Source organism: Fusarium coffeatum (assembly GCF_003316985.1).
Source record: "Fusarium coffeatum strain FIESC_28 chromosome Unknown BRIP53273_contig_337, whole genome shotgun sequence".
In the NCBI taxonomy this organism is placed as follows: Eukaryota; Fungi; Ascomycota; class Sordariomycetes; order Hypocreales; family Nectriaceae; genus Fusarium; species Fusarium coffeatum.
In genome coordinates, this window is record NW_022158126.1 from 24,682 (window position 1) to 48,059 (window position 23,378).

General features: G+C 48.7%; 6 protein-coding genes across 6 annotated transcripts; 2 read left to right on the forward strand and 4 right to left on the reverse strand.

Annotated features, from left to right (window-relative positions):
* Positions 1 to 76: 76 nt before the first annotated feature.
* Positions 77 to 2,096, reverse strand: FIESC28_10848 (uncharacterized protein; the record flags this gene model as incomplete). Its single annotated transcript, XM_031164978.1, has 2 exons — positions 77 to 1,874; positions 1,930 to 2,096. The coding sequence occupies 2 exons, from the start codon at positions 2,094 to 2,096 to the stop codon at positions 77 to 79; spliced, it is 1,965 nt and encodes a 654-aa protein (XP_031010966.1).
* A 588-nt stretch (positions 2,097 to 2,684) lies between these two features.
* FIESC28_10849 (uncharacterized protein) lies at positions 2,685 to 3,316 on the forward strand (the record flags this gene model as incomplete). The annotated part of the gene is made up of 2 exons (XM_031164979.1): positions 2,685 to 2,772; positions 2,832 to 3,316. The coding sequence occupies 2 exons, from the start codon at positions 2,685 to 2,687 to the stop codon at positions 3,314 to 3,316; spliced, it is 573 nt and encodes a 190-aa protein (XP_031010967.1).
* Positions 3,317 to 3,560: 244 nt separating this feature from the next.
* FIESC28_10850 (uncharacterized protein) lies at positions 3,561 to 5,320 on the reverse strand (the record flags this gene model as incomplete). The annotated part of the gene is made up of 2 exons (XM_031164980.1): positions 3,561 to 5,074; positions 5,131 to 5,320. The coding sequence occupies 2 exons, from the start codon at positions 5,318 to 5,320 to the stop codon at positions 3,561 to 3,563; spliced, it is 1,704 nt and encodes a 567-aa protein (XP_031010968.1).
* A 766-nt stretch (positions 5,321 to 6,086) lies between these two features.
* FIESC28_10851 (uncharacterized protein) lies at positions 6,087 to 8,023 on the reverse strand (the record flags this gene model as incomplete). The annotated part of the gene is made up of 3 exons (XM_031164981.1): positions 6,087 to 7,006; positions 7,062 to 7,626; positions 7,679 to 8,023. The coding sequence occupies 3 exons, from the start codon at positions 8,021 to 8,023 to the stop codon at positions 6,087 to 6,089; spliced, it is 1,830 nt and encodes a 609-aa protein (XP_031010969.1).
* A 5,466-nt stretch (positions 8,024 to 13,489) lies between these two features.
* On the reverse strand, positions 13,490 to 14,248 carry FIESC28_10852 (uncharacterized protein; the record flags this gene model as incomplete). The annotated part of the gene is made up of 4 exons (XM_031164982.1): positions 13,490 to 13,746; positions 13,803 to 14,015; positions 14,066 to 14,095; positions 14,152 to 14,248. 4 exons carry the CDS (start codon positions 14,246 to 14,248, stop codon positions 13,490 to 13,492), a joined length of 597 nt encoding a protein of 198 aa, XP_031010970.1.
* A 3,068-nt stretch (positions 14,249 to 17,316) lies between these two features.
* Positions 17,317 to 19,608, forward strand: FIESC28_10853 (uncharacterized protein; the record flags this gene model as incomplete). Its single annotated transcript, XM_031164983.1, has 1 exon — positions 17,317 to 19,608. The coding sequence occupies one exon, from the start codon at positions 17,317 to 17,319 to the stop codon at positions 19,606 to 19,608; it is 2,292 nt and encodes a 763-aa protein (XP_031010971.1).
* Between the last annotated feature and the right edge of the window lie 3,770 nt (positions 19,609 to 23,378).

A 23,378-nucleotide genomic window follows, 5' to 3' on the forward strand; every position in this document is an offset into this window, starting at 1 on the left:
TAGAGCTTTTGTGGCCGTGGTGAATTGTTCCTCAACGCAATTAACGATAACTTAGTTATATTCATATATCATCATCTTACCTCGGTTGCTCAGGTAGCGGTCGAGGTCCTACGATTTGCCTGCGACCAGCCCCAATACCTATTGATCCCTTGTTCTGGCTATCTCCACCAGTATAACCGGCCCATTGTCCGACATCCCAGCGACCACCAATACCGCCGCCGATGCCCTCAACGCCTTCGTTAGAGCGCACTGCCGCAGCAGTCTCCTTCTGTGCCTCTTCCCACTCGCGTTGTCGCTGACGTTCCATTTCCATCTCGCGCTCCAGGAGTGATTTCGATGCCCAGCCACCAGCCTTGGTTTTGTTCTGGCTTTCAGTACGGCGCTGGTCCTCGGCATCTTGCTCGGCTGTGGCACCAAGCTCACGAGAGTAAGTAGTTTGGGTCGGTGCTGGTGAAGGAGCAGGGTTGCTCGACAAAAAGCGATCGGTACGTGTTGAAGACGCAGGCGAGGGCTTGGTTGCGTATGCGGCAGGGTCGGGGAGAGGACGGCTGCTCGGTGTTGTTGACTTGGCCTGGGGCAGAGCAGTTGGGTCTGGAAGAGGACGGGGTGACCTGGAAGGCAGCACGGGAGGTGTACTGGCTTGCACAGCCTCCCTGTTGAAAGGAGAACGAGTACGCAAGACCTCTCGCTCGTCCCTAGACCACGAATCAGAGCGAGTTGGGGGACTCGATATCAACTTGGGCTTCGGTTTAGGAGTAGGCCTTGGATCAGCGCTGCCTTGACGTTGAGCTCGCTCCTGGCGCTCTCGCTCATACTCAGCTTCGCGCTGTCGGGCGAGTTCCAACTCCTGCTCCAACTGCTTAACCCGGTTCTTGTAGTCGTCCTCTGAAGCGCCGTCCTGCTGCGACGCCCCTTGCTCAGCACGATATTGACTCAGGAATTGTCCTGTAAGTTTGGAGTCGTTACGAGTTTTCAGGGCCTTTCGCTCTGCAACCAATCGAGCTTCGGCCTCTTCTTCCTCCCTGCGTCTTTGGTCCTCCGTCAATTTCCATTGTCGTTCCTCTTCCTCCCAACGTCGCTTCTCCTCTTCGGCCGCTTCTCGCTCCTTTTGTCGCATCTGCTCCGTCTCTTCCTCCCATTTTAGTTCTTCTTCAACTTTGGCACGCTCCTCTTCCTCGGCTCGCTGCTTTTCTTCCTCCTCGACTTCGAGGCGGATACGCTCTTCCTCTTCCTTTCGACGGCGCTCTTTATCAGCAAGGGTCGGTACACGGGGACTGGCATTGGTGATTTGTCTCCTTCCACCAAATGATATACCCAGGTTACCTTGACTGGCGCCCCCCAGGTAGCCATATTGAGCGATATTCCAAGCTGGCGATGTAGTGCCCTCATGCTCCTTCTTACTCCAGCTACTAACGGCGCCAGGAGATTCAGGTCTGTTTCTAGGGCTTTTGGTTGGGCTCCATCTTCCCGAGCCAGAGTCACCTGTTCTGTGAGGCATCATAGCAGAGCGTCCAAACGCAGGTGATTTATTGCTAGTCACAGATGCACCACGGTCACGAGTCGAAGTAGGGGTCCTAGAGCCCGTTCCTTGTGGTGTAACAGTTTCCGGTCGGTTCTTGGGCCCAATTGAGACAGGAAAGTTCTGAGGGTTAGCAGCATGAGCCGCTCTACTGAATGCGCCGATGCACTGTAGAACTTGCGCTGGATCCTTCTGCTCGAATAAATCGACAGTTAAAAATGTATCGTGTTGTTGAAGGTTCAAAGGCGGTGATTGGCATGCGCGTAGGAATAGAGAGATGTTTTCCATTTGTACAAAAGGCATGGCGGACTTCTTGAATCGGAGGCCTGGTGGCGGTAGAGCCAGATTGGCGAGCCTGGGAATCGTATAAGTCCCGCATCCCATGATCATCAGGACCGGGGTTGACTTACTTGCACAAAGCGACTCCATCTTTGAGGCCCTCAAGAAGATCTGATGAGGGGAGATTCTCGCCTAAAATATCCTCAATCCATGAGCGGGCTTCGTTCGCTGCAGCAGGTGTGTATTTCTCTAAGCGCATCTTGCGCAAGTCTTTATCAAGTGACGACACGGACGCCATGATGATGGCGGATTTGCGGTTGTATTATCGAGAGGTAGTAATTCAATCACTTCGAGGAACACGGAATTAGGTAGGAATCTATCTCGGCTGGTACCAGTTGGCACTGAAAAGTCGTGATTTTGTCGTGAACTTGTAGACACCGCGCAGTACTGTCGCAACTGTTGCACGGCTTCAATAGACAGGGAGGGGTATCAAGTCGCAGCAAAAGAAACAAAGCCGTCTCCAACAATTTTATAGGGGATCAACTTTTAGCGGTGCAAAATGCGGACTGGGAAGTATAGGAAAAAGAAAAAAAAGTAGGATCGTCCCCGAGGATCCGAGGTGAGAGGTAGGTATTCAAGGAATTTAGTACCTTGATCGAGGTAGGCAAGATTGGGCGGCATGACACCCAACGCCCACTAAGAAATGACAAATGACGTGGACTTGATATAGGGTGGCTGGGGTTACCGGTTGCGGTGGCTGGAGCATCATGACGTGGCTGAGAATTTGTCATGGATTCAAGACTTCACCATATCATTTATCGTTTGCGCCCCTCCATCTTCTTTTGGTGACATTGACTGAAACAGCAGACGAAAACAAACAGGCGCCATGGCCATGAAACAGATTGGCCCTGTCACCAGAGCCTGGTACAAGTGGAAAGCTCTCCGCCTGCCGTGGCGCAAGCGCTTTCTCATGGGTTCGTTCTATTACCACCTTCCTCTCCAGCCCCATTACTTTCACTTACACACATGCCAGGCTTTGATCTCCAAGGCAATACATACTGGGAGTTTCGACTCACACGCGGTGCCGAGAGTAACGAGCGTTGGCGACGAATTGTTGAATACCCGCGATCAGCGCATTACTCATCTGTAAAGGTCCCTCCGCAATGGCATCAATGGCTACGACACACGAGGGAAGAACCCCCAAGTGTTGAAGAGCAACAGGGCGATATTGTGCGCCAGGCGAGAATGAAGAAACTCGCTGCTGAAGCGGATGCTCGATGGGAGGCGAAACCACGAGTTATGGAAGCGCCACAGGCTGCACCGGCACCTCTGCTGCAACCAGCCAATGCCAGCTCTGCAGGACAAGACGGCAAGGGTACCAAGGCCGATGCAGGTGCAAAGAAGGCTGAAGATGAGGTCGAACTGAAGGACGACCCTTGGGCCAAGGCCAAGGCAAGGGCACCGGGCGAGACATGGCAGCCTTCTGCTTGGACTCCGCCGGCAGCCAAGAGACGCTGAACCAGACGTTGATTGGGCTTTATTCATCTCTTCAGCGTCCTTTTGCAGTCATGAACACTACATCAATTGTAACAATATTGTATAAAAGCGAGGCGAGTACTGAGAGTAGGCACGAAGCAGATCTATTGAGACAAATCTGGGAAATCATCATTCATTACGACATTATGTCTTTATATACATACAGGTAGTCTATAAAAATGTACGATACCGAACAACCAGTGGAAACTCCGAAACATAACCGTTTTTATGACTCCTCTTCCTGCTTAAGTTTCAATGCTTCAAGTAAAAATCGAATTCTTTCCCCAGAATTGGCAAGAATCTCTTGGGCAATCACATCAGTTTCGTCGCTCTTCATTTTCCCGGTACGCCGCTTCTTTGCTTTTGTTTCCCTGGCCGCGATGCCCTTCTCGACAGCTGCTTCAAAATCTTCCGAATATTCCATTAAGTCGCAGGCCCATAACAGCTGTATAGCGTCTTCGACAACCAGAGACAACTTTGCGTTCTCTTCCAATGCCACAGTATTGGCTGGATGAATGACATAGCATTGCTCCAACATAGGCAATGTCAACGCTCCCCTGGCTTCACCCTCCTTGTCAACTTTGGAAGGGAGTTTATAGGATGATGGTAATAAAAGGTCGAACATTTCCTTGGTAATGGTAATGCGTGCTTCAGAGACGAGGACGTTTGGCCGTTGACAGGTAAAAAGAGAGAACATGGGAAGTGGTAGAAGTTTTACCGACGCACAATACTCTTCGTACAGGCGATTGAGATCGCCTGGCTTTTGTAATGACCACGTTACTGCCGAGAGTAAGCTGAAAAGTCGAAGGCGTAGGTTGACCGACTCGACGAATCCTGATGAATGAGCTCCAGCGGTTCCCTGCTTGCGCGAATCTTTGGGCTTTTGAGGGGTGGGTGGTTCAGAAATGCCCGAAGACATGGACTCATCATCGAAGTAGTCCCCAAATTTATCGTTCTCCAGGTCCAGTATTTGCTCCCGCTTTCGTTTCTTAGACTGCTTGCGCGGGCCTCTGGGCTCTTTGTCGAATACTTCCCGATAGGCTAATGACGATATTTCGCTCCCATCTGCAAACAAGGCTTTGATATATCCCCTGGCTCCATTTTGCCGACCATTCTGTTGATTCATATACATGACAATGATGGATTCGTTGCGTGAAGTACGAGGCATCTCGCTGTCCGGGCCGTTCGCCTGCTGTGCTTCCTTATCGCGTCGCTCGCGTTCCTCCCAGTCGGCTTCTAGAACTTCAAACATGAAATCCAGCCAAGCTCTCCAGTAACTCCATCTTGCTGGATATAATGTGCTGCAGTTGAAAGCCCAACCAATAGTGGACCAAAAATCCTGCCCACGACTCCAGATACTGCCATCGTTTGAAAGCTTACCCTTCAATCGTTCGTCATCACCGTTCGAATCTGCATCAGACATGTCGCTATCGTTTTCATGTGCATTTTGATCCGACCGGCGAGCCCATCGCGATTCGGAAATAAATTGGAAAGCTGTTCGGAAGTCGGCGTTGACAGGGCCAGCCAAGCAAAGAATGTTGCGCAGATAATCTAAGGCGTGGGAGGGAACATCGAGCTGCTCCTTCTTTTCGGCGCGAGTAGTGAGGAGAGGGTGAATCATAAGCGTGTTTAAGAGGGCGAGATGGGTTGGTGGAGGAACAGGAACCGGCTTCTTTTTAGGGTTGCGTTTAGATGTGCCTGATGCAGCAAGGCTGGTGAGGAGATTAATGGCGGGGATAACTATTGAAGAGTGAGATTTCCATTACACAGAAGGAACATTATACGCGCAAACATACAAAGTTGTTCTTCCAGGAGGATCTGGCAATGCGACTTCAAGTCGCGGGGCAGGTGTCGCGCATCGCGATAGGGACAAGGGTTGTCATGTACGGGGCTGCTGGCGGCCGTAGACTTGTCAAGAGTAACATCCTGGGCTGTTACAAAAGAGATCGGTGATGATAGACTGGATGAGGATGACGACGTTGCCATTTCGAGTTGGGTATATAAGACATTCGCGAGTGATAGGATACAAGAGATGGGGAAGCAGGACAAGAGGAGTTGGTGACTGGGAGAGTAAGTTTAGTAAAGTGGAAGGTCGGCACCTCCATCAATTTACGCGGTTGGGATAGCGAAGCGCGCCTAGCCGCGTGCACTATCAAACTGACCCGAGGAGTGGGAGGGGCGGTACCTGAGCTACGACATCAAGCACTAAAACAGCCTAAACTCAAAATTTATCGCACTGGGTTGATTCACTCAGTGACGCCATCGCCTGGAATTAATCACTATGCGGAAGGTACAGTAAAAGCCTCAATGTATACAATCACTCTTTTAGGGCTGGCACTGACTTTCAACTGGGCACTGAGCTTCTTCCTCAGTGACAAAAAAGGATAACTTTTATGATTTCGTCATCGTAATCGAGAAAAAGAAAGCTGACAAGACTGGGATTCGAACCCAGGCCCCTTTCGAGACTGCGAATCGTCCTAGTTCGAATCGAACCTGAACACAGCGCCTTAGACCGCTCGGCCATCTTGCCTTCGTTGCTCGTTGAAGTTATCACGTTCAGGAGAGACTATGTTCATGAAGCCAAAACTCGAAAGAGCGTTGACTTCCTACCAAAACTCAGTCATTTCGAATTAATGAACTTGTGGTTGTCATGATATGCATAGCGGAGTAATAGTGATATCTTCGAGTGCTATCATACTAATCTAAATTCTGGGAAACGTCGTCATACTAAAGGCTACAATGACACCATCCATCAGACGTCTATCTCTGGCGTCGACTTGCCGCCATGGTCCAATGCGTGCTCAGTCTCAAACTTACGATCCAGGCTCTTTGCCTTGACACATGCAAGTGACACCACGAGTGCAACACAAGCCACCAGGGTCAAAACCATCCAGACTGTTCGTAGACCCATGATGTAACCATCAACGATGGTATCTTTCATCAACTGCATACTATCAGGAGACTTCTTGATGATCTGAACCAGCGCGGATGCATCTTTGGCCCATTCATCGGCCTTGGAGGAGAAATCTGCACTCTTCTCGATTTGCTTGTGGAACTCATTTTGGAATGTGACCCCGCCAACAGCGACTCCAATGCCTTGACCGAGAGAGCGACAAAAGGCATACAGGCTGGCGGCAAATGGCAAGTCGGAGTTGGAGGCAGCGGCCTGAGCAGCAAAGGCTTGGGCCGAGTAGAGAATGCCTAAGCCCAGTCCTCCGGTAAGATAGATGAGAACCCAGCGGAAGGCTTTTGTGTCTTGATCAAGGAGCATCATCAGACCCATACCTAAGGGTACAAGAACCCATCCAGCCCAGATGAAAGGTCTATAAGTGCCTGTCTTGGCAATCAAAAGACCGACCACGACAGCAGCTGGTGCGACTGTACCGGTGAATGGCAGGATAGCGACGCCTGCAGAGATCGGCGACGAGCCCCTGATTTCATGGTATAAGGGGACATAGTAGACTAAACACCATACGATGATACCATGAATGATGGTGGCGAAGTAAGCGGAGAGGGCCGTAAGGGAGGTGAACAGACTGGGTCGGAGAAGGGGATCGCATCGAGAATATCTTCTACAGAACTTGATATGTATACCAAAGGCGATGAGGCCAATGATGCCAAAGACGAGTGGAGTAACAGTTCTGGGACTGCTCCATTCATACATGATACCACCTATGAATATCAGTTAGCACAATGCAAATCACCAGTTGATTTAGTGACAACTTACCCCAACTGAGAGGGATCAAGAAGCTTGTTAGAGATCCAACAAAGACGATAGTGCCAAACCAGTCAAACTCCTTGATTTTGGTGTTGACTGATGCATCCTCCTTTCTCTTGATACGCATGGTAATAGGAATTAGAATGTAGGCGACACCACAGAATGGTAGGTTGATCCAGAACAGCCAAGGCCATGACACTTCAACAAGAGCGCCACCAATCAAGGGGCCAAGGATGCTACCAATAGCCCAGTTGAGAGAGATGAGACCGAACCATTTCCCTCGTTCTCTGAGACTCACAAGATCTGTCGCGATGACATATGTCAGAGCAAGAATCCCACCAGAGCCAAGACCTTGAAGTGTTCGACCTCCAAGCAGAACTGCGATGTTCTTTGCGAGGGCGGCCATTATACTGCCGCCCGCGAAGATGGTCACCGAGGCAAGGAGAGTCGGCCGACGACCGAAGATGTGAGATAGAGAAGCGACAGGAGGTTGGATGACAGTTGAAGCAAGGAGAAAACTGGTGCCACACCAGAAGGCTTCAATAGCCGAGGCTCCGAGGTCTTCTGCGATAGTCTTTGATGTTTGTTAGTACAGTCTGCCAGCAGCGATGAATGATGGGTCTTACTGGTAATGCAACACAGATAATGGTCGAGTCAAGAGCAATGATGAAAGTAACCAGGCACAACGTGCCAAAGGCTCCATAAAAGCGCCATCCACGAGTTTTCGATGAAGGGCCGTCCTCAAATTCTTTCGGTTGTGTTGACGAATGTCCTAACGAAAGGGTAGAATCTCGGTGGGCATCCTGGTTCTGTAGAGGAGATGGATTTGTAGTTGTTCCAGGGACATTCAAGGAAACAATAGCTAGCGTAAGGGTCTTCTCTGAGATGGTATCATCCTGAATAGCAGTGCTTCTCTTGCTGTCATTGGCGACAACTAGAGTTGGGGTACTTTCCATCGCTCGGGAGGTCATGATGAAGGACAAAATATTGATCGCCCGAGTGTTGTATTCGACACTAGAGAAAGGCAACAGGAGACGATACTGTCTCCTTCTATTTAAATCAATTGACCCAGGCAGGGAATATTCTTGGTGTAAGAACACCCAACACCCGGGGACTGACTGTTCACCGCTGACTCCCTCGGGCTCACCACCCTCGTCAGCCAGCCGCAGTAACTTAACTCACAACTAGGTCTGCAAGAACAACAAACGTTCTGACCCTCCCTCATCGAGAAACTCCAGCTTCGCACATAAGGTTAATGACGAGGGACCACAAGTTACTCTCCTGGGAAAGCTACATCGCTTTTTCTTCTTAGAAGAGGGTCCGATAGTTTGGACAACTCCACTTCAGCTCAGCCCATTATCAGAAACTAGTGGTTTCCGAAGCATAAGTACAACTCGAGGATTAACCTGTCTATGGTCGATTGAGTTTCTTCGGTGCCCTACCCATGACGCTGTCCCGATGCTAGTCGGGGAAGCTATTGATGACAACAATACACAGTTAGCTTATCGATCATAGGTAGTAATTATATTCCAATAGTCGACTTTCCAGTTCAGTGCCTCTGTAAGCTTATGTGTGCCCAACCGCTCAGCTACTCCAACGTAGACATCCTAACGTGGCCGAATATAGGTATATTCTTTTGGTTGGTAGGAAGGACGAGAGAGCTTTTGTGTCTTATCGGATATGCTTCCCTCTTAGGATTGATTCGGACCCGAGATCTCACTAGATGTATGTAGCTAACAAACGCATCAGCCCTACAGCTGCAACGCTCTAGACTAGACTTCTCAATCTAAGCCAGTTACGACTCTAGCGCTGCCTTCAGCTCGATAATCTGAGCCTCTCGGCCAGGCCGTTAGTCCATAATTCATTGCATCTCGATCCAATATCAAGCGGATCAACACACCATAGGGCTAGTTCCCAATATAGGTAACAAGTTGTGTCATATACGAGTATTTCAGCTGCCTTCTCTAATGGTTTATTGTTAACTAGTCCACTTACACGCCATAGTCGAGTTCTTTCGTCCATGAAGATCTCGACAAAAGAAGAAAAAGCAACTTGGTATGTGTTTTGATGGAAACTGGCTATGGAAACTTGACTGGTAATTTTTGGTTCCATAATGCAGCCTACATTTTCTAATAGATCAGATTGTGATGGAATTGCTTCAATGCTGTCAGATGTTATGAATAGTTAGTACAGATAAGTCACACGCGAAATGGGCATGAGTCTCTCCTCTCAGTCGTCATCCAGAATTATAAATGGGAAGGGAATGGGATATCCGGTTGCTAACGGATATAGGGTCTACGTTTTCTTCATTCGTTATACAATTTGATGCTCATGCAGCCGGCGCTTAAAACCCGCGCGTGTATGACCATAAATGACCAACACCTTACAGTGTCTAAGTGGTTTCTTCCTACTTAGTTGCTGAGAGACGTCTAACAGAATCAGGCTGGACATCCATTATCTTTCCTTCCGCCTTTCCGCGATTGAGGCTCAAATAAGCTGGCCAGTGGTATGGCTTACGGGACTGTGATACCACAGCGCAGATCACAGATGTTGCTGTCAGACGAATCATGATCGATTTCTGCACTCGTGTGACATCGACAAGATCTTCTTCCCGCCCTCTCTTACCAGTAAATTGCTGCTCACGGGCCGGACCGCCCGCCAGGTGTGTGACAAGTAGGGTACCTACTCAAGACTTGTGTAAGTGAAAGTGACACCTCCCAAGATGCAGATACCTTTCTTCTTATGATTGGGCGGCAGATACTTCTGATATCACGAGGGTGTTGGTTGGGCAAGAAAAGCTGGCGATGCCTCCTCCTCTACCTTCACCGATTCGAGATACGAATATATCCGGCGTCTTCAAGACACCATCTTCTCACGAGATCGAGGCTGAGCCTACTGATATAAAAACCCAACTGATGTTAATATTGACCGCTCTTTGTAACTTTCAACATTGTTTCGTCTCTAAATGCCGATAATTTGCTGAATCGGGGGATGGAAAAGGCATCCACAGGAAGGCCTCAGCGGGGCTGAAGCCGTGATGGATGGATGGGTGGGTAAAACGCATATAGATGGTAGTCAATCTCACCAACATTCATTGCTGGCCCGAGACTTTTGGCTCGCTCTCATGACGCAGCCTAATGGCCACATTCTCCAGAGATGCTATGTGTTAGACTAGCAGATATTGGACAATCGCATATAAGGCTTAAATTTGAGTACTCGAGTGCGTGTGTAGTCGTTCTTGTTGTCTCGAGGGGAAGAAAAAAAAACCCCAGGCTTTCAACTGCAATATGTGATGTTCGCAGTGTTGGCTAACACAAGGGTGCCAACTGAGACTTCCAGGCTCGCGAGGATGCCTACCATACCGTCCTCAGTGGTGCCCATCATTGCAGTCCGAAAGTATGAAGGCTGCCCTTTGAAAGACGAGAGGGTAGCATTCACAGATTCGTTGCATATAGTGAGCAAGAGCCTTGGATGTGTTTTTGTATTTTGCTGCCTTGCTGTTCAGGGGATGCAGTAAGATCTTTGCAACCAACGCCAACTGTGAGACAATATTGGGGGGAAGAGACACCAGGCTTGGGCGTCAACGAGAAAGCATTGTTATTCCAGCTTATCTGTATGATCTCATTCCGCAATATTCGCTCCCCATACTATGGTACTGGGAGATATTGGAGAAATCAAAACTTCTGCTTTGAGTAACAAGTCTTTTGTGTTGATAAGGAAGACGAATTGTGCAGAGACCCATGAGCTGGAGCATGCTGTGTCCTTGGGCAGTCAATCGAGTTCCCTCCACTCAGTCTGTGCCGCTTCATTTCAGGTTTTCTGAAGTGCTCCTTCGTCTTGTTCCATCGAGTTTACTCGGGCAAATTTCAGTTCCTTTTCTTTCCACAGGCAAGAGCTACCTCTGACACTTGCATCTGCTATTTCCTGTGTTAAATTTTTGAAGATTGAGTAATAACACGGACGTTCCTACCACAATTGGTCGCCCGGTTCCTCGGCCCCCACTCCCACTCCCGTCGGGAAAGAGGCCGGCAATCAAGCCCTCAAGCAACTCTGGACCCCTTTTCTTCGTTAGACGTCCAACTCGAAGGATTGAGAAACTTCTCATTCTGCGACTCGGACTCTCCGGATTTATTCTTGAGAAACGTTCAGCAACAGCTAGCGCTTGTTCTGCTTTTCACATAGCTAAGCGCCATGGATCGCACGACTCAATGGTTCCGCTACCCTCCGGCCACTTGAAGCACAGCAAGCGATCGTTTCGCAGATTTCTTGCTGTCGATTTTCAGCAACTCCTTTCGTTGGAGCGCCATTACCCTATGGGAATATGGATTAGCACAACACGATTGAATGTCTTGAGCTATCGCAAGTGCGACGGGTTGATCTCAAGCTGGCAAGCGACCCTAGCAATCTGGAGTTATCTGTATCTCGCACCTTGATGTCAGGCGCATAGTGGACGCAGTATGAGCACTATCGGACACCGCCCACAATTGAATGGAAAGAAGGCAAATATGCCTTCAACCTCGACGATGACTTTTCTGAAGAATATCAGGACGAGCGTGGTGCAAACCAAGGTCACTCTGAACATAGGTCAAGTTTGGAGTGTACATGTCGAAAGGCGGTCAGAGTACCCAGGGTTACTGTAGGACTCGGCGTCTGGAACATTGAAGCCATGGCCTAGGTACTACAAAGGCTGGGGGGCTCAATCGACAAACGTTGGGCTAATGCCAAACAGAGAACGCGTTATCGGGTCAAATTACCAATGGACTAGACCTGTCAACCCCTCGCCATTATATTCTTTCCATATCGACGAATACGAAGTGAAGCACAGTGATGGCACTGAGGAAACTGATGCGATGCAAATTTTAGTCTTTTGCCAGCGGAGAAACTGAACGGAAGGGGTTCGACGCTTGATTTGGAAACAAGGCAACTCTTCTGCCTTCCCAGTTCGCCCGCAATTGTGAAGCCGGAGACAACCTCAAACCCGAAACGGCATGCAGATAAGCAATGAAATTGGCACCGACCATCTCCAATACGCCATTTCTTACTCAAAATAGCACAACTAACTCTCTCTCTCACACACACACTAAATTACAGGGCAGGTTCAAAATCACAATCAAACCAGCACCGACCAAGGTGATTACCAGACAGGCATGGTACTATGTACGGAAAGTACAAGTGGGGCATTTCTATAGCGACGATGGGAGAGACGCACGCAAAACACGAAGTACCGCCATTTGGTACTGGAGATGCAAGAGACCATTGAGCCGATGACTCTTGCTTCTGTTCCAAGTTTCTTTTCCTTCGGCAATCTATCAGTGTTAACCCGGAATGTCCATGCATTGGCATCAAGGGCGACTAGAAGGGAGAGCCCCTATTGTGTTTTGTCACCGCTTCAAGTTCCTGCACGCCAGTGGAATCTAATTTCCCATTCGACTTATTCCTGGCGTTCGTCTTGGGTCGGTTGAAAACAAAACATGGTGCTGGAAACTGACATCGGGTTAGTAAACGAAGCAGAGAGGTTGGGTATGACCATACGAACATTCGAGTAGCAAGCTATTGAACATTTGTCTACAATAGACACATTCTCAAGTACACCTGGTCAACCATCAGTCTGTCACATACTTGTGGAGGCCATGCTCTATTTGTGATTGAAAACCTGTAGCGGACGTTGTTGCCTAGCAAGTGACATAGGCGTGGATTGACCAGAGGTACCTGCCTTCTAGCGATTCAACAAGCGACAACCGATTGATCTACTGGGGTCGTTGCAGAGCCTGACATCTCCGCTCTTCACTCGTGCCTTTTTCTCCTGTTCTCGACATCTTCACCTTGCCCTCCTGTGATCTACCATCACGCCTGTGGCACGTATCTTCGTGACAACGCGCCCTTCGTCTATTCCAACACTTGCCCTCTCCTATATACCAATTTCTTACGCTTGGTGTGCTCTACGCCTCCTGACTTGATACGAATTCATGCTCACTTCGCTCTGTAGCGAGAGAATTACCAAATTGCACACAGTACACGCACCATTTCGATACAGAGGAGTACCTCGGATTCCCAACACTACCTACATATGAGAAATAACTAACACTATTCCCAGGACTTCCACTCCAAAAACTGCCATAACAGCTCAGTTGCCGCGTAAAAGATTCGCCATAAGCCCTGCAAACGCCAGAGAGGTCAATAGCGATTTCTCGAAGCCCTTGAGTACCCCCTGGCTCAGCCAGCCAAAAGCTATTACGAACGCTATATAAACCGCCACTTCCCCAGTAGTTGATTCGACGTTCAAGGATTGGATCCCAGCAGGAGCACAAGTGAAAAGCCCGATGATGAGGCTAAGGACTGTGAAGAGTGCAAACTTCATCAGCCCTTGGCGGTAGTATGTCTGGGTGCCTTTCCCAATCGTTTCTACCTTCACACGGAACGGTCTCTGGTGATTGTCACTACAGATCGCTCCTCGAGTAAAGTAAGGGGTGACTCACGGCTAGTGCTTTCCCAACCTTGGTGGTCAGGGCGAGGGTGATGAGTTGATCCATCTTGTCTGTCGGATTGAGTGACGCCCAGTCATGAGCCGGTTCGTCAAGGAAGCGCGTATCCTGATCCTCTAGTATAACTCTCATGTTGTCCAAGAGCTTCTTCAAGTATCTGCTTTTTGGCTGACTGAGACCAAGTATCTGGTTTGTTTGGGTCACCATTTCGCCTACCATCCGATTAACTTGTGTTGGTCAAAGAGCTTCCCACTTGTATGGCTCTTACCATATCTCATTATTGTTTCAACAAGTTTGTTCAAAAGCTCCGGGGCTTCTTCGCCCGCCTCGTGAGCTTTTTGCAGTGCTGTATAAAGGGAGTCGGCACGATTCGCGAATTGCCCGATACAAAACGCATAAATTTCTGTGTGACGGGGAAATACCATGTGTCTTGGGTCACGTTGCTGCTGTTGAGACATGCGAAACCACCCCTTGGGTTCGTCTGCCACGGATTTTAGCACTTGTTAACGACATCGAGACTCAGCAACGTACCTTGACCCTTGGGCTGTCCCTCCAGATCTACTTCAAAGGTAGGTCAGTGTTGCTCCAATGACGATCTTGTGTCTATGATGTGGTACCTGATCCGTTGAGTGTTTCCCCTCTCATCGGAAGCTCAAAGCTTTGAGGCTGCTCAACGCCGCCATGGGCTGTTCGCGGCTCGTCGGGTAGAGACATGTTGATGCAAGACAATCTAGGAGCAAAGGAGTTTGTGCTTTCTGACTTTTGAATGTGGCTTTTGACCGAGCCTGGATAAAACAGTTCACGAGGGCTTTGACGCCTTTTATCTTCGAAGATGGCCCGTATCTTTTTGGACGATCTTTCGCCCAGTTGAAGGCAATCAGGCTCGCTTCTGCTACTGCCAACACCACACACACACACACATATGCACACATACACACCATCCTCACACCGCAACTGCGGGTGCCTTGCTGTTTTATCGTTGTGCCTTTCTCGACCACAGCTTCAACATGCAATTACTATGTATATGCTGTATGCAAAGCAGTCGGGCTATGCCGAGAAAAAGCAACAACACAATGTGACATACATGACTGGCGGTCTCACCTGTCAGACATTGGCGCACCTGCAGATTGCAGCAGATCGAGGCCTGCGACATGTCACATCCATGCCCCCTACCGTACTTTGGCAGTACCAGGCTTGTAACTCAGTTGCTCGGCCCCTGACCTCGACCAACCAACGCTATCATGCGCCTGATAAACGCTTGGTCGTGTAAGTAACGAATCATGTGAAACTACGCGCCTATTCGAACAACCGATTCACCAGTATTGCTCGCCATGTCTGATGCTGTGGTTTTTTGGTTTAAAAAAAAATAACACTGGTAGGGTGACATTGAGAACTTGGAGGACGAGAGTTTTATAGACTTTGGTAAATGAATGTATTGTCAAATCTAACTGCATAATCTCCTTTTAACCCATTAAATACTCCCCGAAGGTGCATTGTTGCTCAATAGAGCAACCACTTCTTTTTGAAATAATCTCCCCAGCTATAAACCCCCAGATCCCCCATTTTTGAGGGTACATTTATTATGATCTGAAATTTGATGGTCAGAGAAACTGCTAAAAGTCAGGTCTGGGATATGCTGAGTACATACATTGGCAAGTTCCGACCTTTTTGTTCTTCTGTTTCTTCCTCCTTCAAACCGATATATGTTCAACTCGTGTAGATGCGTAGAGGCTGTATCAGAGACTCAATGGCGGAGCAGCTCTTACTAGCACCATCTGGAGGACTATGAAATGGCCTCTCTTGGCGTAACGGGATCGTTATGAGGCGCTTATCATGGAATGATCATAGCACCAGCAGGAGGCTCGGGGGAAGGCTCAGGGGAAGGCTTAGGGGAAGGCTTAGGGGAAGGCTTAGGGGATTCCGGTATGGTGATAAACGAATCGTGAGAATGCTTAGGGGAAGGCTTAGGGAGAGACCTGGAGGGATCCGGCATGATGATCGCTATTTCTTTGTGCTCGTAAGCTTTTGTTCTGTGCATGATGGATAAAAGACAAAAAAAGGCTGAATGAACTCGTGAGAGAACAAGTGTGATAGTTGCTTGGTTTGCTACAGACGAGCTTCCGACTCAAGCTCTTATAGTTCCCTGGCAAGAGAACGCAACGGTCTAGCTCCTTCTATTTACTTCGCTAAGCTATCTTCTCAAAGCTGTTAATCTCAAGAAAAAGCAACAAGACCCCATCTATAGAGTAGTACCGGGGATAAACGGCCGCTATTCACGGTGTTGAACGACCGTGCGGAAGCATAAGCGAGTTAAGCTATCGAATGGGACTCTTTACCATCTGCGTCTTACGATGAATTGGGCATAGAACATTGTGGCTTGAGAAGACTTTTCACCTTGGTGCGTTTCAAAAACGATACATCAGCGCCATGGCATGCTCAGAGTAGCATTCACGGTTCGTTTCGTGAGTGCTCGCCTATCATAGGAGGGCTATTTCGGCGGTCAGAAGTATCTTAAGAGGATGATCGTCCTTTGACTCATTAAATACCACGACCTTGGCTGCAAGCTTCAGCTGAAGAGAGCCTTCTCGTAGAGGTAATTGCAAGGCGAGATCTTCTCCTGCTCGATTGTAGCAAGGAGACTCATGAAGATGAACACTAATCACTATTAACGGCCCACCTGAACTGGTACTTGATGCAAAGTACACGGGGATGAAGGATAAACAAGCCCCCCAGCCACCGCGGGAAGTTCAACTTCCTCCCGATGACATTCAATCCATGGTTCCTTGGAGGCAGCCGGGTCTTAGTGTAGTATTCGAGAAAGTCCTACGCCCAAGCTAGCGGTATAATGTTGGCAAGAACACAACATGATGGTTTAATTTTGATTGCTCCATTGTCTCATTCAAGCCCAGATCTTGAGATTCTTCAAACCTCTCAGTGAAGAATAAAGAAAGAGGGAGGCCATACGATACACCAGAATTGAACATCAATGGTTGAGAGGTGAGAGGATCTACACTAGGTGCAACTTCACGAACGTTGTATCTCTGTTACGATGTCAGTAACTGGCTTATCCTTTCATACTTGGCGCCAAGTCCTTGTTCTTTTGCTATTTGTTTTGGCCTCCTTCACACTGTCTTTTCAACCCTATTTCTTTAGTACCTTGCCTTGACTCTTAGTCTAGTTTGATGCAGACCAGGATGCAGGTACAGTGCAGACTCCACTATGATACACAACGGGTGAAAGCTGATTTGCTAGAAGGTTAGTATTTAACAATGTTGAACTTCCATGGCTAGGTAGGTATCAAGACGAATACGGCCTTGAAGTAGTCGACTCGTCACTTTTCTGTCAAAGTGAGGCTGTATCAAACAGAAATCAAGTACCAATAAAACATCTTTTACTATCCTGGCTTGCTCGTGCTGATGTCTCATTGGCTTTATCGACCGTTCATGTGGCTGGGTGTCATGGCCGTTGACAAACCACCGGGATCTGAGCTGATGGCTGACAGGGGCAAATGCACAGATACTTACTCTTTCTCTTTCAGCTTGTTTACACTTGAATCATTTGTGAATATTTCATCTTTAGTTATGCTTCCTTCCATGGATGTACTGTAGTAGGTACCAAGTTATGGAAGCAGTCGAGTTGGTTCCATGTGGGGCCATCGCTAGCGGTTATCTCTTATCGTTCGTTATCTTAGCTTCTCCAGGGAAAAAAAGTTATGGAAGGTTCCACCAAGACTTCCTTCTCTCGACTGTTCATTCAATATTTCAAGATTTCATTAATTCAAAATGCCCAAACCCAGAACAAGACGCGGCGCTGATCGCGAAGAGAAGAAGAGAAAGAGACTCGAAGATACCGAACAGCAGCAGTCACACGAGAACGACTCTAAGCGCCAGCGCACTTTCGAAGACGACGACAACAACAATGGCTACGACTATCAAGGCCAAGATCTTCAACAGGATGGCCCTGGTGAAACCGAGTTCTTCGGCATGCTTGCTGAAGAGGAGCAAGAATACTTCCGACGGGCCGACGAAATGCTAGAATTGAACCAATTCCCCTCGACTGAAGACCGCGACATCTTCCTCGAAAATGTTTACAAGGAGGCTGAAGGCAAGGAGCTCAAGCTCGCCAGCAGTCAATCTTGCTCGAGACTGATGGAGCGAATTATTCAACTCTCCAATACTGCACAGAAGAAGCATCTCTTTGAGGCTTTTGGCGGACACTTCCTGTCGCTTGTTCAGCACCGATTCGCCAGTCACTGCTGTGAAGCCCTCTTCTTGCGCTCGGCAGGTGTCGTATCGCAGGAGCTTTCTGGCTTTGTGGTTGACACCAAGGGCACTGATGCAGACATAACTAAGCCTGAGACCTCAATGGAAGATCATTTCCTGGCTACACTCGATGAGCTCGAAGGTGCTCTGTCCTATCTTATCACTGATCGGTTCGCATCCCACACTCTGCGTGTGCTCTTGCTCATTCTGGCTGGTCGACCTTTGGAAGATGCTTCAGTTCGAAGTCTCGTCAAGAGCAAGAAGAAGGAGAAGATTTCCGTTGCCGGATCTAGCGCGACAGATGAAGCGAACCAGGGTTTGAGAGCGGTGCCTACATCTTTCGGCTTGGCAGCTAAGAAGATTATCCAGGACTCGACTGCTGGAATGGATGCTACTGCCTTGCGAGTGCTCGCCAGACATCCTGTCGGAAACCCTACGCTGCAACTTCTGCTTGAGCTCGACCTTACGCTTAACAAGAGTGACCAAAAAGCAGAGTCTGATCAACCGACTCTACTCTTTCAGCTCCTGCCTGGTGCTCCCAAATCTTTGCATGACGGTTCTTCGGAGGCTTCTGAGTTTATCAACGGCATGATCTACGATCAAGTCGGTTCACGACTTATTGAAACCCTTATCACCCACTCCCCCGGCAAAGTCTTCAAGGCCATGAATCAGAACATCTTCCTGCCCAGAATCGAGGGCTACGTCCGAAACGACATCTCTTCATACGCTGCCATCCGCGTTCTCAATCGACTGAGCAAAGACGATCTTGTCCAGGCCGTGGAGAAGATTGCACCCACTGTGCCTCAACTGGTCGCCAAGTCTAGACTCAACGTTCTCAAGACACTGTTCGAGAGATGCCATGCTCGTGGTGCCAACGACGAGATCAAGAAGCTTAACAAGGGACTGAAGGAGGGATGCGGCAAGACACCAGCCGACCTGGTTACTTTCCTTTGCGGCCTGAAAGATGACGAAAAGAAGCAGAAAGATGTTCAGCAGTTGTCCAAGAACGAATACGCTATTCAATCTCACGGAGCTCAGCTCCTAACTACTCTCCTCTCGATCCCCGGTCCTACCAAGGGCGTCCAGGAGTCTCTTCTTGCTCTCGAGCCAGCTACCATTGTTCGCCTCGCCACCACCTCTATGCCTACAGTCACCGTCCTCACAACCGCCTTGTCCATCTCCTCCACAAACCCTGCTTTCCACAAGTCCATTGCCAGTGCCATCATGCCTCATACCCATGAGCTTGCCGTATCGCAATTTGGCCACAACCTGATCAACGCTATTGTCGAAGTCCCCAGCAAGGGCAGGGAGCGAAGCATCCCTTTCCACATGAAGGAGGCCTTTATGGCACTGCTTGGTGAACACGAGGCAGAACTTCGAGACAGCTGGATGGGTAGAAGTGTCTGGCGTAACTGGAAGGGCGATATGTGGAAGACTCGTCGTGGAGACTGGAAAATCTGGATGAAAGAGGTCGATGCCAACATTCCTTCAACCCTGCCTCACCGGGGACCCAAAACTACCGAGAAAGAGAAGCCCAAGCCCAGACATACCCGGGAGGCTGTAGATGAGCCTGTTGTCCAGGAGCCTGTTGTCCAGGAACCTGTTGCTGAAGTTACTGCTGTTGAGGAGGACAGGATGGACGTGGACGAGCCAGCTCAAGAAGCCCAGGATGATGATGAAATCAAGAAGAAGAAGAGCAAGAAAGATAAGAAGGAGAAAAAGGAGAAAAAGGAGAAAAAGGAGAAAAAGGAGAAAAAGGAGAAGAAGAAGAAGAAGAGTAAGTCTGATGAGGACAAGGTAGATGAAGAGTAAAAAAGCGTTGTCAAAAGATAAGTGGTCACAGATACCCAGATTTGAGCCAAGAATAATTACTTTATTTGTTTAACCCGTGTATATATGTCGATGAGCTTTCCACCAATGTGAATTGTGCCATAATGTTTGTTTCTTTCCGGCTCAAAGATGAGAAGGTTGAAGAGTCTCAAACACAGCAACAGCGTTGATAGGCATGAGAAGGTTGGTCATGACAGCACATATATAGGAGTGCATAATTATAGTTACATAGTTATTACATACATGGCATTCAGCATGTCTCCATGTGCCAAGAAGCGAAGCATGAAATGGCTGCGTAAGATCATTGAGTGGTCTTTGGCTTGTTCTCCTATCTTAGATCTTGAGTACTTCTCAGTGTGCAAACTTCGTGTCGACTTACAGTTCAAGGAAGACGCTCGGAATATGCACTACACAGCATCTACGAAAACAGATCCGCCATCTACCATTCCTCATAATCGCATCACAAAAGCGAAAGCACATCCAACCTGTGCGCCAGGGGTCAGAGGAATTGGCTGCTGTAGCTATAGGAAACGAAACAATCGAGTTACATTATGGATGCAAACTTAGCCTGGCGCATGGGCTACTCTATCTTGACGCCTTAAGCCTTGGAGGCCAATTCGTCTATTGCCCACCTACTGGGGTACGATGAACCATTGGGTCTTTTCTGACCTGCACACCGTGCAGTTTGTTGAGGAACAAGCAAGTCTCTCTAGCTACAACGTGTTTACTTCCTGCGTGAGCAAGACTTTGCTTCGTGCTACCGTATGGCTCATGGCTGGTCATTTTCTCGTAGGTTTTACACCACGGCACAAGGTCGACCTAATCTCATGTGTTTAAAATCGGGGTTATGCAAAATAAAACTCGGCCGGGCCTTTCTTATCAAACCCGTATGCTCTTCACATGCGAACGAAGGTGGGATTTAGGTAAAGAGCAAATGAAATTCGAACACCTGCAGGATGCACAGGTGAAGTTGAATTAAGACGGGTCTCTCCGTCTCTATTTTCAGTAAAACGCGGCATGCACGGAAGTGACGCCGGAAATCCCGGGGCTGGGGCCAGTGACGGCCTACGAGTAGTCCGACTTACATCAGGGGCCAGGCTGCCATGCACCGGATCAGTTTGTCTGCCAAACTTATCTTCTGAAGCGCCTGCTTTCGTACTGTTGCCCTATCCCGAATTTCGAAGAAAGGTTGCCGAGTGTGTTGGCTAAACAAACTCTCGGTAGTTCTGGTCTGTTCAGAAAAGGAGGGGGAGGCGGCGGGGTCGCTGCTCTTTATTGTAGTGAGAGAGCTGACTGAACATCAAGCTAAAGATGAAGTTGAAAGCTCATCTCTCAGTGCAAGCAACTCTTTGGCCAGAGGTCAACACCTTCCATGCTGCTATCGCATCCTAGTGGTTGCGTTGATGCGAAATTAGATTGTCAATCTTGGCTGACGGACGCAGCCTCTTCAACAAGACTAAAAGATTCGGCCGGCATCGTCAAACCGTGGGAAATCTAGAACTAAGTGAGGTTAAGAAGGTGCATCCTATCACAAGAGCTTTCCCTGCCACTGTTGTGACAAGCCGTCTGCATTGGATGAGACCCAAGGAGTCAGTTGCGCGACACGTCAGCTGGCTGCGGGCAGCTTGAAGACTCCCAGCCGTGCTAGAGACATCGGTCGGAGAATTATGAAAGTTGCAGAACAACTTTGTTGGCGTCTGGGTGTCAGAAGAATTGGCCGTTGAGGGCATAAGAGACGAAATAATTCGATCACCTTATGCGATCTTAGACCAGTAGCTAGGCTACTTTATTTATGTAGCCTATGGAAGCCTTTGAGGATAATTCTTCTGACACCCAGCTAGGTTAGTTAACTCAACTTTGCATGGTTGCATGCGTCTGTCCCTGGTCAAAAGTTCCAAAAGTGAGTGGGTGAGAAAGACACCCAAGTCTCGGACGGCCGCAATCGATCACATGATTTCGCGTCCACCAGGTGATGAAAGGTTCGCGGGACATGACACAATTATCGTGTAAACTCATGATAAGCCATGGGGTGGTTTCATAGTGGATCGAGGACGCGGGATTCCTCCGGCGTCCACAGGCTGGATAGCCTTTTCCTTTCTTTTTCAGAGCCTGCGAGTGGTGTGATGGAAGGAGGTGCTCAACGCTCACTAAGGGTGGCGATTTGTCTGAGATGGCGTTGGTCATATTTTCCAAATGGCTGTTGAAGTTCCAACAAAAAGTGACAGATCTTGTTGATAACAATAAGGGCCCATGCCGTGATTAAGACTCAATTGAGACCTCAGATCTCGCCAATCTCTGCACAGCAGTTTTGCCTTCACACCATTATGTTCAAGAACCCAGCATCAGCCAACATCTGCCGCAGGGGAATAAGACTTGCGCATCATGTCGTATAAATGATTCAATCCGATATCATTCTTCGGCAAGTAGATCAGAAGGGATGGACAAATCCGTTCCGAACCCTGTTGTTAAGGGTTGTGACTAGCGAGCCATGCCATGGAGGCAGGGGATCATCTTTGGGGTGCTGCGGTGATGTTGATGTAATGCCTCATTACAAATCAGCTCGCGTTGTGTCTCCTCAATTGGAAATAATTTACAAGTTTCGAGGTTGCATCTGCTGGAGAAAGGGATATTTTCAGCAAATGGCCAGACCCGCTGTCGAATTCGCCACGATCGGGAACTTGCGTTGGCGGCCGCGTCTTGAAGCTGGAGGCACTACAGCATGTATGCACATGCTCCAGGCTGCTGGAATCTTTGGGTGAACAATTTATCTCGGTTTCGTTGCGAATGAATAAGCCTCGGGCTTGCATCGAAGCTTGGGAGGACTATTGTCAGGAAATCTGGGGTAGATCTGTGTTAGCAACGAATAAGCAGACAGGACGAATCGCCTCTCGCCAATCTTCACGCATCTCAAAGGCTTGAGTGATCTTCTGTGCTACCCTCTCTATTGTCTTGATCTCATTTCGACGTCTTGGTAGCAGACAATTGGGCGGGCTTTGTTGGACCTGCGAATAGCGTTTAGATTAGCTCTCGGAGGCTCTAGACACGGGAACCAATCTCATCGTGCGGGAGACGTCATAGTGAAGCTCATTTTTGGTCAAAAGCAGTGCGATTGTTAAGCAAGGATGGGAATGTTTTGGGATCTACACTGAGATGCCTGCAATTCCCATGGCTAGCTTGGCCAGCTTGTGGCTGGTGCCGAATGGACTGGGGATTGGCGTGGCGTCTAAACGTGGCACTGGAGCGGAGGTCCGATAGATCTATTCCTCAACAGGCATAGCGTGTAAAACTGCCGGGTCGCATGCAGCAGGGGAAATTGTTAGTGCAGCAATGTAGTTTTGTGTACCTACCGTGCAGTGGACGCAGTCCACAAGGGAATGCGCACCGGAGAGAACGTTCCGGATTAAAAGGTCCGGCATTGCATGTTGCTACCTATTGAAACACAGTGGGTATCCGTAGATTTCATTCAACAGCGAAAAGCAAAGTATGCAGCCATACTCTGTAGATGTGATTCGAACCCGAGTCAAACCTATGCGTTGGCAGAGACACGCATACTCACAGCATAGAGCCACAGACTCTGTCTGAGGTGATTGATTTGGGATCTGTACAGTACGGTAGAGTAGCCCAGATATCACATATGATCAAGTTCCACAACCTCGAACCTACCTAGCCAGTCAATTCAATTATCTGCGGACAGGCAGAGAGAAAGAGGCATCTGGCATTGTGCAGCAGAAACAGCCAACAGCCAACAGCCA